At 45.8% G+C, this 15,209-nt stretch overlaps 1 protein-coding gene across 2 annotated transcripts in view; it reads right to left on the bottom strand.

Annotated features, from left to right (window-relative positions):
- Positions 1–5,398: 5,398 nt before the first annotated feature.
- Positions 5,399–15,209, bottom strand: part of CHRFAM7A (CHRNA7 (exons 5-10) and FAM7A (exons A-E) fusion) — a 114,952-nt gene continuing 105,141 nt past the window's right edge. For both annotated transcript variants that reach the window (XM_053364980.1, XM_053364981.1), the window contains 3 exons: positions 9,462–9,548; positions 8,328–8,437; positions 5,399–6,169 (listed from right to left, as the gene is read on the bottom strand). In XM_053364980.1, the coding sequence (XP_053220955.1) occupies positions 5,651–6,169; positions 8,328–8,437; positions 9,462–9,548 (716 nt within the window). In that variant the 3' untranslated portion in view covers positions 5,399–5,650. The remainder of the gene's footprint in view (positions 6,170–8,327; positions 8,438–9,461; positions 9,549–15,209) is intronic.

Here is a 15,209-nt window from a genome sequence, read left to right as displayed (position 1 = left end):
GCCAATAGATTATTGAGAGTAAGAATATTTTTTCAGTAAGATTTCAAATGCCACATCAGTTATTTATTCATGATGCGTTTATATCCTGACCTTTTTATAGATTAGAGCTCAGGGCAATGGACATGAGGTTCCTTCCCACGTGGTTGACTTGACTTCCCAGGCATTGACTTGAAACAGACATGCTTTGCTTCAGAAAGTGTGGTTAGATATGCCTTCAGACCTTTGTCATCAATAAGATTTTTATCATGAACCAGGACAAAATTCAGGATATGAAGCCATGTACATGAGTGAAGTGTCAGAGGAGGAAGAAGAACCAGCTTCAGTGATGAGCCCAAGTGACGCCTCTTTGCACCAAGAGCCCATCTCTCTACCATCTCCCAGTGTGAGGAGGTTGTACTCCCATCATCCAAGGCTTTTTGCCCAGAAGTCCCAATGAAGCCACAGGGGCCACCATCCCAGTGAAGCTGATGGTTGCTTAAGCAGGCAAAGCCCCTTTAACTAAAAAAGCTAACCATCCAGACAGGTATCACTCTGGGACTCTAGCTGAAGCAACATTTGAACCTGCTCATACAATTTTCCAACTTGAGAGCCTGCATGGGAGCGCTCTCCAGGGCGCTAGCTAGAACCTGAACTAAACTTTGCATTGCTTTGCCCTGAGCTTTGCTTTAGTTTCGTTTGCTGAGCCTTCAGTACTAGTCTGTCCCTTCTCAAATTGCTTGGTTTAAGGGAGCTGTTTGCTTTTGCTGTTGAGTCTGTGTACATTTTTCCACCTGCTGTTCAAACATTGTTTTTATTTGGTTGTTTTATAGTTATTGTACTTTCCCTTTTATGTTCTCTACACGGCTTCCAGAGGCCTTTCTGGGGTGGTTTATAAACTATAATGTCAACTATCAAATAATAAATAAATGTGATGGGTCTGACCTAATGTAGGCCCATTAGCATCTGGTTCAACATGAAGGTGTTTTGACAGAGCCAAATAGCATTATTGAGCCAAAAAGAGCTGTTAAAATGTGGTTTTTAAGAAGGCTGAACCAAAGGTTATCCACAAAAAGCTTCACACCTAAATTTGAGCACAGGAGACATGGAAAAGCGGGGCTGAATGCTACCTGGCAATTTTCAAGGGGGTAAAATTGGGGGAACCATTACTTCACATTACTATTGAGCTCCTCTCAGAAGCCCCATTGGTGACCACACTTTTCTCACCTCAAAACCCCTCAGATGTTACATTACTTGGTGATGTAGTGTCACTGTGATGGAGGCTTCTGGGGGCAAAAAGGGGTGCAGCCATTTTGTAACAAGAGTCCCCACCAGATCATTACTTTGTCATGATGTAGCATACTTCCTGGGAGGGGGAAGGCAAAGAATAACTCAGTGCTGAACATTATTATTATTATTATTATTATTATTTATACCCCGCCCATCTGGCTGGGTTTCCCCAGCCACTCTGGGTGGCTTCCAACAAAACACTAAAATACAATAACCTATTAAGCATTAAAAACTTCCCTAAACAGGGCTGCCTTCAGATGTCTTCTAAAAGTCAGATAGTTGTTTATTTCCTTGACATCTGACAGGAGGGCGTTCCACAGGGTGGGCGCCACCACCAAGAAGGCCCTCTGTCTGATTCCCTGTAACTTGGCTTCTCACAGCAAGGGAGAAGGCCCTCAGCGCTGGACCTCAGTGTCCAGGCAGAACGATGGAGGTGGATACGCTCCTTCAGGTATACTGGGCCGAGGCCGTTTAGGGCTTTAAAGGCACCAGCACTTTGAATTGTGCTCGGAAACGTACTGGGAGCCAGTGTAGGTCTTTCAAGACTGATGTTATATGGTCTTGGCAGCCACTCCCAGTCACCAGTCTAGCTGCCGCATTCTGGATTAGTTGTAGTTTCACCTTTGTAGGTCAACTTCAAAGGTTGCCCCATGTAGAGCGTATTGCAGTAGTCCAAGCGAGAGATAACCAGAGCATGCAGCACTCTGGCAAGACAGTCCATGGGCAGGTAAGGTCTCAGCCTGCATACCAGATGGAGCTGATAAACAGCTGTCCTGGACACAGAATTGACCTGTGCCTCCATGGACAACTGTGAGTCCAAAATGACTCCCAGGCAGTGCACCTGGTCCTTCAGGGGCATAGTTACCCCATTCAGGACCAGGGAATCCTCAAAACCTGGCCGCCTCCTGTCCCCCCAAAACAGTACTTCTGTCTTGTCAGGATTCAACCTCAATCTGTTAGCCGCCAACCATCCTCCAACCACCTTCAGACACTCACACAGGACCTTCACCGCCTTCACTGGTTTCGATTTGAAAGAGAGGTAGAGCTGGGTATCATCCACATACTGATGAACACCCAGCCCAAACCCCCTGATGATCTCTCCCAGCGGCTGCATGTAGATGTTGAAAAGCATGGGGGAGAGGACAGAACCCTGAGGCACCCCACAAGTGAGAGCCATGGGGTCTGAACACTCATCCCCCACCACCACTTTCTGAACACGGCCTAGGAGGAAGGAGCGGAACCACTGTATAACAGTGCCCCCAGCTCCCAGCCCCTCTAGATGGTCCAGAAGGATGTTATGGTCAATGTGTCAAAAGCCGCTGAGAGATCCAGCAGAACTAGGAAACAGCTCTCACCTTTGTCCCTAGCCCGCCGGAGATTATCGACCAGTGCAACCAAGGCAGTTTCAGTCCCATGATGAGGCCTGAATCCCGACTGGAAGGGATCCAAATGGTCCGCTTCTTCCAGGCATGCCTGGAGTTGTTCAGCAACCACTCACTCAATCACCTTGCCCAAGAATGGAAGATTTGAGACTGGGCGATAGTTGGCCAAATTGGCAGCATCTAAAGATGGTTTTTTAAGAAGCGGTTTGATAGCCGCCTCTTTCAGCGGGTCTGGGAAGGCTCCCTCACAGAGAGAAGCATTCACCACCCATGAAGCCCATCGCCCAGCCCTTCCCAGCTAGCTTTTATAAGCCAGGGTGGGCAAGGATCAAGGAGACAGGTGGTTGGTTTCACTCCTCCAAGTAGCCTGTCCACATCCTCGGAGGTAACAGATTGGAATTGATCCCACGCAACTTGACTAGACAGGACTCCAGCACTCTCCCTCCCCAGCCCTGCTCCCACGGTAGAGTCTACCTCTTCTCGAATCTGAGTAACTTTATCCACAAAAAACTTTGCAAAATCATTGTGGGAGATCATGTGGCCCGTACTAGGCCCCAAAGTAACAGGTGGTTCCATTAAATTGCGAACCACCTGAAAGAGTCTCCTGCTGCTGTTTTCTGCAGATGCAATAGAGGCAGTGAAGAAAGTCTTCTTCGCCATCGCTACCGCCACTTGGTAGGCTTGACATTGAGCTCTAACCCGTGTAAGCTTCAGAATGAGTTATCCGCCACCGGCACTTTAGCCGTCTCATCGATTGTTTCATCACCCTCAGAAACCACGGGGCTGGCTGGGCTCCATGCAATCAGAGAGGGCGCTTCGGAGCCAGACAGTCGATAGCCCTGGTTAACTCCGCATTCCAACGGGCCACCAGGGAATCAGCTGAAAGGCCATCAACATGGGATAAAGCATCCCCTACCACTCTCTGGAAACCATTTGGATCCATTAAGTGGCGGGGGTGGACCATCCGAATTGGTCCCACCTCCCTGCAGAGGGGAAGGGTCGTGGAGAAGTCCATTTGCACCAGGAAGTGATCTGACCATGGCACTTCTTTCGTTTTGCTTTTACTTAATGTCAGATCACCAACATCCATAGAGGTGAACACCAGGTCTAAGGCATGTCCGCGGCTGTGGGTTGGGCCAAACTTATTCAGGGACAGCCCCATGGAGGCCATGCTTTCCACAAAGTCCCAATCGGTCCCTTGTAAGGTCGTCTCGGCATGGATGTTAAAATCCCCAAGGACAACCAAACTAGGTGTCTCCAGGAGAACATCTGCCACGACCTGAAGCAGCTTGGGCAGGGAATCCTTGGTGCAGCGGAGAGGTCGGTACACCAAAAGGAATCCTGTACTGCCCCTATTGCCCAACTTTCAGAATATGCACTCAGAGAACTGGGTGTTCCCAATAGGATGCCTGGTGCAAACCAGTGACTTCCTAAAAATCACTGCAACCCCCCTCCCCGCCCACAAGGCCTGGGTTGCTGTGCATAAGAGAAACCTGGTGGACAAGCAGCGGCAAGGACAGGCCCATCTGCTTCACCCAACCAAGTCTCTGTTACACATGACAGGTCAAGTCCTCCATCCATGATCAAGTCATGGATGGCAGTGGTCTTATGAATCATTGACCTAGCATTGCACAGCAGCACCTTCAGGTCATGTGGGTATCCCTTGCTGATTCTAGTATCCGTCCGGTCAGGACCAGACCCGGAGGCAGGGATAGTCCTCAAACAACGACTAAACCTGCCTCCTCTGTAATGACACTGTCTGGTCTTAGCATAACTTCTCCTCCTACCCGTGATCACTGAGATCGGTTGTCCCAGTGCATCCCCCCTGTGGAACATGCCCCAGCCATTTTGTTGGCTGGGACCCACTCCCCGGCAGCCCTCCCCTTAAGAACAAAATAAAACTCAAAATAAAACAATACTAACAAAAAACTGTAAAAATTACAATCATATCAAAATCAAACAAATTCCTGAGCCCAACCAAACATCCATCCCATCCCACCACCCCCCAAAAAAAAAATTCAAAAGGGAAAAAGAAAATTTCAAAACATTTTAAAAAGAACTCTGCGCCCCTCCGAGTCCTCCTGGACAGCAGCAGCAGTAGCAGCAACCGTCCTTATGAGGCCTGTCAGGCCCCGCCCTGGGCCAAGTGGTGAGTGGCAGGAGCGGGGCCCTTAGGCACTCACGCAGGAGTCCTTCCTATGCACTGGAGATTGCTGTCCATTGGGATTTGTGGGGTGGAAGGAGGAGAGGCCAACAGGATGTGGAGCCAGAGCCAATGACAGGCAGAACCAATTAATAGTTTTGTCCCAGTCTTCCTCCCTACTGCTGAGACGTAAAAGGGGCAATACTGAGATCAAGGAGGATGGAGCTGGCAGACAAGGCAAGCCCCTTGACTACTTGTAAGTAGGAAGGAAGGCAGGTGGGGCTGGCTGAGGGCAGGCTGAGGTTGGTGGGGCAATTCCCCCTGCCTCCCAGTGGGCCAGCCTCCACTGTTCCTATCAGTAGTCATCAAGACCAAATCTGGTAACCATTTGGCAGGAACACAAATGATCAGAGTTGCCTATATTCTGTATGTACTCCAGGTATGCTAGCTTTCCATGTATGGAAATGAGGACCTGGTGCTCAATTTGCCATCCCAATGGCCTCTGGTTCTCATCTCTTTTGAAATAAAGACAGTATCTAACATGTGGGGTGGGAAAGTGTGAAGGCATATAGGAACATAAAAATAAACAATGCAAAGAAGATGCAAATAGACTTAAATAATTTATTCTGGGCACCAGATTTGGTAAATTGGGGAGATGGTGCAGTATACAGAAGGCCCCAGCAGTTGCCAAGGCTATTAACACTGATACTGTCCGTTTCTTAGACTGTACCTCCCAAAAGAAGTTTGCATCCAATCATCCTATATAAGCCAAGTGCACTGAATATGCTATTGCTACTTAACATATTTTAATAGATTGCCAACATAAAAAAAACTTTTTTTGCAAGTCCACAAGTGCAGGTCAAGCAAAATCTTTAGAAACAGCCTCTACAAAATTGGGGGCCGACATTAAGATGCCAATGGTACAAATTATTGTGAAGACCGAAAAAGCCATCAAACAGAGGCGGTCCACAACAGAAGCAGCAAACTTCCATTCATTGCAAATGGCTTCTGCCTCATCCTGGTCTCGAAACCTGTTGGCAATATATCGGACCTCCTCTAGGATCTTTGCCAGTTCTGGGTCAGTTTCAGACGGATGTCCACTGTGAAGGAGGTTGTCTTCATCAGTCGGGGAGCAAGTCATTCTCCCACAGATCACACCGGAATCAGTGGTAGGGGTGCAATGGACACCTTCCAGGCCTCTGAAGCCTATGTAGAGCATATTCCCATTACTGGATTGCTGCCCACTCACAGTGTTTACATCTATGCTGGACATACTGCATCGACGCTGTTTATGCTGGCATGCTGGTCGCACTTTGTCCTCCCCTGGTCTTTTCATTCTCAGGAACCAGGCACACCAGTTGAGAAGGATGATTCTGGTCTGGGAAACATGTATAAAAACACACCGTAGCTATTATATCTTGGAAGATATCTGGCCCCTTGCATGTTACTTGCTTGTCTAGCAATGGTAAGGTCATTGACCAATGAGCCCTGTGCCTGCACTCCACTCTGGTTCATACATTCAGTTGGGGGCTAGCACTACAAGAGTGTGGAGGAGGAGCAGTCTTTAAAGGGGAGCCCAAAGCACAGTGGAAGAGCACATTCTTAGCATGCAGGAGGTGCCAGGTTCAATGCCTAGAATATCCAGCTGAAACAGGGATGGGCGCCTGTGGCTCTCCAGATGTTGCTAGATAACTTTAGGAAGAAAGTAAGTGCTGTTGGACTATGAAATGGACTACCGTAGAAGGTGGTGGACCCTCCTTCACTGGAGGTTTTTAAATGGAGGTTGTATGGCTATCTGCCAGGGATTCTTTAGCAGTGATTCTTCATTGCAGGACATTGGGCTGGATGACCCCTGGGGTCCCTACCAACTCTACAGTTCTATGATTCTTTCCATCCCTACCTGTGACCCTCCAGATGTTATTTGACTCCTGCTTCCATCAGCCAACATGGCCAATGGTAAGGGATGGTGGGAGTTTTAGTTCAGCAACATCTGGAGGGCCACATGTGCTAGTTACATGACTAGCCAGTCACATGAAGGCCAGCTTACACAATTCTCCCCTCAAAAGAGTGAGGGAAAGATCATATTAATTAGGTACACACTTGGATGGCCCAGGTTGTACTGGATGCTACAAAAAGGCTGCTGTTGCTTCTCTACTTCTTCTACTGCCAAACTGTCCTAGCTGAATGTATGAGCAGGGCTGGCCCACCCATGAGGCAAGATGAGGCAACCGCCTCAGGCAGCAGGATCCACGGGGGCAGCAGATTCCAATTTAGATCTTTCTCTCCCCTCCCCGCCCCGTTCCTGATATAGTTCTTCCCTCACCCTTTCTTCCCTAGTGAGGAGAGGGGCTCAATTTTGGGGTCCACCTCAGGGGCCAAAATGTTTTTGGCTGGCCCTGTGTATGAGCCAGGGTCTTGTGAAATCAAACCTCCCCATTGGCCTCTGAGCCACACATGTGCAAAGTGTCTTCCAGATAAACTACTTTACAAAAACCTTTTTGTTCAGATCTCTCTCTCTCTCTCTCTCTCTCTCTCTCTCTCTCTCTCTTAAGACAATAATGTCTAGGCTTTGCAATTTGCCCAGTTTCCTCCTGTTTTCATCTCAAACTCTCCAAAATCAAAATACTGTTTTCAATCAAATTTAACACACTATTTTTAATTATCTTCAGTTTTGCATTTTTTATTGACATTTCAAACTCTCTCAGAGCAGGAATGTTTAAGAGCTATTCTTAAACCAGATGTTGGGGATATATATATATCACCTAATGCAAAAAAAAAGATCTCACAGAAACTCATAAACCACTTTTGAATATCCTGTCTTCATCCTCTCTACTGTTTGTTTGTTAAGAAACTACCTGGTGATTAGCGAAATCAATGGTCCATCTTGCCTAGCACACTCAGCCCTGACTGGTAATAGCTCACAAAGGTCTCAAGCAGAAGTCCTGAGATCATTTTTATGGGAGGGCATCATGATGGACCTTGATGCCTTAGTCCATACAGCCTAACATCCATACAGCCTAACATCCTTTCATTTGACAACATAGAAGTCTGAAGACACAAATGCATACATATGTTTGTTTGGGATGAGTAGAATCTGCTCCAATGGCTGAGATCTGACTGCAGTTTGAAGCACGTCCAGCCACTTCATAAGTAAAGATTTTTAGAAATGTTTTTTGAAGTTAGAAGGATAGGAGACCAGGGACCAGGCAGAAAAATCCAAGGTTCAGGTCCCCTGAGCCACTCACTAGCAATGCTCCTGACCTGTTGCCTCCAGAACTCCATCTCCCATCATCCTTGACCATTGGCCATGGTGGCTGAAGGGCCACAGGTCCCCCATCTCTGATGTATGGCTGAACTATGCTGAACTATGCTTGCAAAGACATATGTGCTATCAAACCATTTCCGTTTGCTGCCTCATCCAACTAATATCTGGGGAACAAGAATGACTTGCCTGCTCCTGTAGCAGGACTGTGATCTGCAGGGTTTCAGTTATATATAGACAGGGAGAGGAAAATATGCATCATCTGGGCTCTTACCCACTTGGGCATTTTTCCCCCATCTGGATCATGGTGGTGATACTGCAAAACGATCACGGTAACCACAACTGAAAGTCCGACAATAATCATGGTGCTTGCAAAATACTGTGCTGCAAATGGAGAGGAGAAGAAGATGAAAAGGAGGAGGAGGAGGACGAGGAGGAGGAGGTGGAGGAGGAAATAATGACCAGGTTATGGGGAGAATTTAGGCTGCACTGCCACTTCAAATAGCTGTCATTCACCTAATAGTCTAACATTGTAGTCCAAACGCTGTTGGACTACAACTCCCACCATTCCTGGCCATTGGCCATGCTGGCTGGGGACTGATGGAAGCTTGAGTCTAAGGACAGTCTGGAAAGCCACGGGAGAGAGGACAGTGCAGTTGGTAGAGCATGAGACTTAATCTCAGGATCATGGGTTTGAGCCCTACATTGGGGAGATTCCTGCATGGCAGGGAGTTGAACTAGATGACCCTTGTAGTCCCTTCCAACTCCACAATTATTGGATAGCCCTACATCCTGGATCCAAAGGATGGAGTGCACAGAGCCCCCTGTGGATATGGGCATTTTATTCTATCCTGCCAGAAAGTAAGCACAGGATGAGTGCAAGACAGGAAATACTTCTGCACATGTGCAGTATTTAATTCCTTTTATTTATTCATTGCATTTATACCTCACCTCTCCTCCAAGGAGCCCAAGGTGGTGTCTCTAGTTCTCCCCTTCTCCATTTTATCCTCACAACAAATCTGTGAGTTGGGTTAGACTGAGAGGCAGTGACCCAAGGTCACCCAATGCGGATTTGAACCCTGGTGTAACCACACTGACTCTCTTATTATAGAATGAATGAAGAGATTAGAAGCCCCTAGATGTTGGAGGCTCTGGGTCATGGCAGTAGAATTAACCACTTAATTGGCTACCAGCACCACAGCATAAACCTTTTACTTTTAAGCATTGTAATTTCTTTCCTCACCGAATATTTGCCAACTGTGCAATTTCCAACCCCCAAACCATAAGCCAAGACTTCTAAACCAGTAAATCTACTGAACACACACAATTCCTGATCTATATTATTGTGGCCTTGTTGCAAGTTTGAATATACAATTGCTCACTGAACATTAATACTGCTGTTACTCACCTATTAATGGCACTGAATCAGATGTCGCTGGCATAATTTCAGCCACCAGGAGCATAAACACTGTGAGGGAGAGTAAAACGGTGATTCCTGAAAGGCAAAGTATTGGTATGGAATCAGGACATAAAGGCACTCTCGGGGTTGAGGAAAAGAGGAATGAAATTATTAAGAGGCTCACATACTAATGAAAATATGTATTTCTTCCCCTACAAGGAAAGGTTGCAGAGCTTGGGGCTTTTTTATTTAGAAAAAAAAGGCAAGTAAGAGGTGACATGATAGAAGTTTATAAAATTATTCATGATATATAGAGAGAAGATAAAGAAAAGCCTCACCCTCTCATATAACACTAGGACACGTGGGTGAGATCCTGTGGTCAGAAATAGTCAAAGAAAAGGGAGTCCAAGAAGGATGGGAGATTCTATAAGGAGAAATATTGAAGGCAGACAATTCCAAAGGCAGACAATTCCAACAAGGATGTGTAAGAAATGGAAGAAAGGGGAAATCACAAAAGAGGAGTAGACACAACTAGCCAACAGTTGCAAGGTGAAGGTCAGGCTGGCTAAAGCTCAGAATGAGCTTGCAAGAGAGGTTTAAAATAATTTAAAAGGTTTCTGTGGCTATGTTTGAACCAAGAGGAAGAACAAGCAAGTTGTAGGTCCTCTGTATGGAGAAGATGGAGAAACGCTATTGGGTGACAGAGAGAAAGCAGAACTGCTCAGCACCTGCTTTGCCTCTGTCTTCACCCAAAAGGAAAGTGATGCCCAACCTGGCGATAACAGAATAATTGATGTAAGGAGGGAGCTGCAGCGCAATATAGGAAAAGAGGTGGTAAGAGAGCACTCAGCTACTTTAAATAAATTCAGATCTCCAGGACCTGATGAACTTGATCAACCTGATGAAGGAGCTTGCGGGTGTAATCTCAGACCCTTTGTCTATGACCTTTGAGAATTCTTAGAGAACAGGTGAGGTCCCTGCAGACTGGAGGCGGACAAATGTCCCCAACTTCAAAAGGCAGGAGGCAGAAAAACCAGGTAACTACTGACCGGTGAGCTTGACATCAATACCATAAAATGTCCTAGAACACATAATTCAACAGTCAATCTGTAAGCACTTAGAAAAGGATGCTGTGATGACTAAGACCCAGCATGGGTTTCTCAAAAACAAGTCATGTCAGATGAATCTCATTCCTTTTTTTGATAGAGTTACAAATTGGGTGGATCTGGGGAATGCTGTGGACATAGTGTATCTTAACTTCAGTAAGGCTTTTGACAAAGTCCCCCCTGAGGAAGCTAGTAAAATGTAGGTTGAACGAGGTAACTTTTAGGTGGATTTGTAGCTGGATGACTGACTGAACCCAAAGAGTACTCATTAATGGTTCCTCACCATCCTGGGGAAAAGTGACAAGTGGGGTGCTGCATGGTGGTGTCCTGGGCACGTTGTTGTTCAATGTGTTTATTAAAAAGACTTGGACAAAGGAATTAAGGGAATGCTCATGAAATTTGCATATGACACTAAACTGGGAGGGGTAGCTAATAATGCAGAAGACAGAATCGGGATTCAAAATGACCTTAACAGATTGGAGAACTGGGCACAAGTTAACAAAATGAATTTCAATAGGGACAAATGTACAGTTCTGCATTTAGGCAGGAAGAACCAGATGCATAAATATAAGATGGGGGACACCTGACTTGCCAGTGGTACATTTGAAAAGGATCTAGGGGTTTTAGTGGACCACAAGCTGAACACGAGTCAATGGTGTGATGCAGCAGCAAAAAAATTCCAATGCTATTCTAGGCTGCATCAACAAAAGCCTAGTGTCCAGATCAAGGGAAGTAATAGTACCACTCTCTTCTAACTTGGTCAGACCACATCTGGAATACTGTGTCCAATTCTGGGCATGCACCACAATTTAAGAAGGATGTTGACAAGCTGAAATGTGTGCAGAGGAGGGCAACCAAAATGATCAAGGGTCTACAAACCAAGCCTTACGAGGAGTGCTTGAAGGAGCTGGGTATGTTTAGGCTGGAAAAGAGGAGAATAAGAGAGATATGACAGCCATCTTCCAATATCTCAAGGGCTGTCACAAGGAAGAGGGAACAAGCTGTTTTCTCCTGCTCTGGAGGGCAGGACTTTCTGACAGTAAGAGTTGTTCAGCAGTGGAACAGATTGCCACAAGTGGTGGTGGACTCTCCTTTCTTGGAGGTTTTTAAGCAGAGGTTGGATGATCATCTGTCATGGATGCTTTAGCTGAGATTCCTGCATTGCAGGGGTTGGATTGGATGACCCTTGAGGTTCCTTCCAACTCTACGATTTTATGATTCTATGAGTTGTTGGAGGCTGAAGGGGCAACAGGATTTGGTGAGCAAGGAGAGCCTGTGACAGAGAGCAGTTCTGACTCAGAGGCTGAAGCAGAGGTGGGGGTGGGGCAAAGGCTGCAGAAGAATACAGATTGTCCTACTGTGACAAGCTCCCCTCCCCACTTGTCTCCAAGGACACACAGAGTAATGCACAGAGTGGAACAGAGATTGGAGATGCCCCATTGCAGTTTGAGACTGCTTGGGAAACTTCTGGCAAAGTAGGAGGCTTGGAGGTGAGTGAAGGTGGGGAACCTCAGTCCTGGCAACTGCTCTACTGGGGCAATACTTGCTGGGATGTATTGCTGAATTGTATGCCGTTTCTTTGAATAAAGAGTTAGCTTCTCGGATAAACTCTTGTTTCTTCTTGCTGACCTGCATCTGACTCCAGTCCTGACAGCAGGCTTCCTTTGTTTCCTATATGTGCAGCCTTAATTGCATTACTACTACTACTACTATTACTATTATCATATTCATTATTGACTTGGAAAGAGCCCAGAATGTTTCTCCTCCCTTCTGTGTATTTTTGTAGGGTTGTGAATTGTGACCTTTGGCACTTTTTTTTCATTGCTCATCACTTGCACAGGGAAAGATGCCAATGTGAGCCATCTTTTGCAGATGCATCCTTTCCCAATAATAGCAAACAAAGCAAGAACAAAAGTTTAACCCTGAACAAATGCCCATTGTTGTGGTTGTTTAGTTGTTTAGTCGTGTCCGACTCTTTGTGACCCCATGGACCAGAGCACACCAGGCACTCCTGTCTTCCACCGCCTCCCGCAGTCTGGTCAAACTCATGCTAGTAGCTTCGAGAACACTGTCCAACCATCTTGTCCTCTGTCGTCCCCTTCTCCTTGTGCCCTCCATCTTTCCCAACATCAGGGTCTTTTCCAGGGAGTCTTCTCTTCTCATGAGGTGGCCAAAGTATTGGAGCCTCAGCTTCAGGATCTGTCCTTCCAGTGAGCACTCAGGGCTGATTTCCTTCAGAATGGAGAGATTTGATCTTCTTGCAGTCCATGGGACTCTCAAGAGTCTCCTCCAGCACCATAACTCAAAAGCATCAATTCTTCGGCGACCAGCCTTCTTTATGGTCCAGCTCTCACTTCCATACATCACTACTGGGAAAACCATAGCTTTAACTATACAGACCTTTGTTGGCAAGGTGATGTCTCTGCTTTTTAAGATGCTGTCTAGGTTTGTCATTGCTTTTCTCCCAAGAAGCAGGCATCTTCTAATTTTGTGGCTGCTGTCACCATCTGCAGTGATCATGGAGCCCAAGAAAGTAAAATCTCTCACTGCCTCCATTTCTTCCTCTTCTATTTGCCAGGAGGTGACGGGACCAGTGGCCATGATCTTCGTTTTTTTGATGTTGAGCTTCAGACCATATTTTGCATTCTCCTCTTTCACCCTCAATAAAAGGTTCTTTAATTCCTCCTCACTTTCTGCCATCAAGGTTGTGTCATCTGCATATCTGAGGTTGTTAATATTTCTTTCAGCAATCTTAATTCCGGCTTGGGATTCAGTACCTTTATTTTTTTACAGAATAACTGTTTCTCTACAATATATTTTTGAAAGTTATTTGTTCACTATGGATTTGGACACTTCTTAAAAAACCAGAAGCAAATTTTACATGATTGTTTTTGAGATCAAGAAGCAGGCTTTCTTCTATGTTGGGATACAGTTGGATGCCATTTTGAACCAAGATGATGGACTGGGGCTGTGTATACACCATACATTTTAAGCACGACTCCTCCCCCCCCCCAAAAAAAAATCCCTGGAAACTATAGTTTACCCCTCACAGAGCTTGAAATCCCAGACTACAGCTCCCAGGATTCTTTTGGGGATGTCATGTGCTTTCATGGTATGTACACAGTTTGATCCTTTCAAAACCTGCAATTTTTGAGGGGGTGGGGAGTCTGCTGTTCTTTTCCTACATCTATATTTCCCTGGGTTCATGACTGTTGCAAGAAGTGCCTGTGGGGCACTGAGAGCCTGAGATTGTTTATTTGTTTGCTTTTTTCTTAAATTCAGCCACAGTAGACTTTTAAAAAAAGAATTAAAGCTTCATTTAAGTTATATAGAGAGAGATAATATAGATATAGATATATAGATATAGATATAGATATAGATGATATAGATATCTTCCATTGCTCTCCTATAATGATGGTGGTGATGATGATGATCGTGATAAAAAATCCACACGAAGAGCTCTTGTGAACTCCACAAGGAGAATTCTAGACAATTGAATGGCCTATATCAGAGGCCTGTGGTCTTTGGAGGACAAATTACAAGGCCTCTACAATCCATCATAGAGATGTAGAGTGGGAAGGTATCCCAAGGGTAATGCACTTCAACCCCCTGCAATGCAGAAATAATTATAACCAAAGAACCAAATCTCTTCCCATCTGAAAGTCATTCCTATTGTTGAGCCCAAACCTCCTTTCTTGTAATCCATTGGTTCAGGTTTTGCCCTTTGAAGCAGCAAAAAAGAAGCTTGCTACATCTTCCATATGGCAGCCCTTCAGATATTTCAAGATAGTTCACCTCTCAGTCTTCTCTTCTTCATGCTAAACATACCCCGCTCCCTTAATCATTTCTCATAAGGTTTGGTTTCCAGACCCTTGATCATCTTGGTCATCGTGCTCTGCACACCTTCCAGCTTGTCAATACCTTTCTTAAACTGTGCACGCACAGCCACCAGGGAATTTTGAGGAGGTCCCTTCCTTGAAAAAAATTGGGGGGCCCAATGGCACACCTGCCCACACCCACACAGCCCTCTCACACCTTCCCCTAATTGAAGGCGGTTGGAGTATCTTGACTTCTCCTGTGGTGGGACTGAGTGGCTGTGCAAAGAACAAACAGCAGCACCATGTTTCTGGGTCAGAGGGGGCAGGTGGTGGAGGTACGGGGTGCTGCTATTGCCTGGATTTAGGGTTAACGAGGCATGGAATGGGGTGCAGCCAACATCATCCTAGGAGAGGGAGGGGAGACACTTTATGTCTGTTGTCCCTACTCAGCCACACATCCCACACATACATTAGCAGAAAAATAGTACAATATCCCTCATGAGGGTGGGGATACTTGAAAAATGTCTAGCCAAAATTCATGCAACAAATGGATGAATTTAAAATCTGCATTAGAACTACAGACACATTTCCTTCTTTTTAAAAAATGCCAACTGGTGCAGAAATGTAGTGAACTGAACTTCAGAATGGGGGGGGGGGATGAAAGTGAAAGAAATTGCATTTGACAGATTCATCCATCCCATTTCCAGGGTACATATACAGTCTGCACTGCAGTATCCCTCCTTCTGTGATTGTGCCATGAATAGGTTCTGTCCCCTTTTCATTCATCTTCCTTCTCTCTCTATCCCTGGACCATGCATTCTGTGACTTCTTGA

The sequence above is a fragment of the Podarcis raffonei genome, chromosome 14 (genome assembly GCF_027172205.1).
Source record: "Podarcis raffonei isolate rPodRaf1 chromosome 14, rPodRaf1.pri, whole genome shotgun sequence".
NCBI lineage: Eukaryota > Metazoa > Chordata > Lepidosauria > Squamata > Lacertidae > Podarcis > Podarcis raffonei.
The sequence above is the reverse complement of the archived record's forward strand: the minus strand, read 5'-3'. Positions and strand labels throughout refer to the sequence as shown.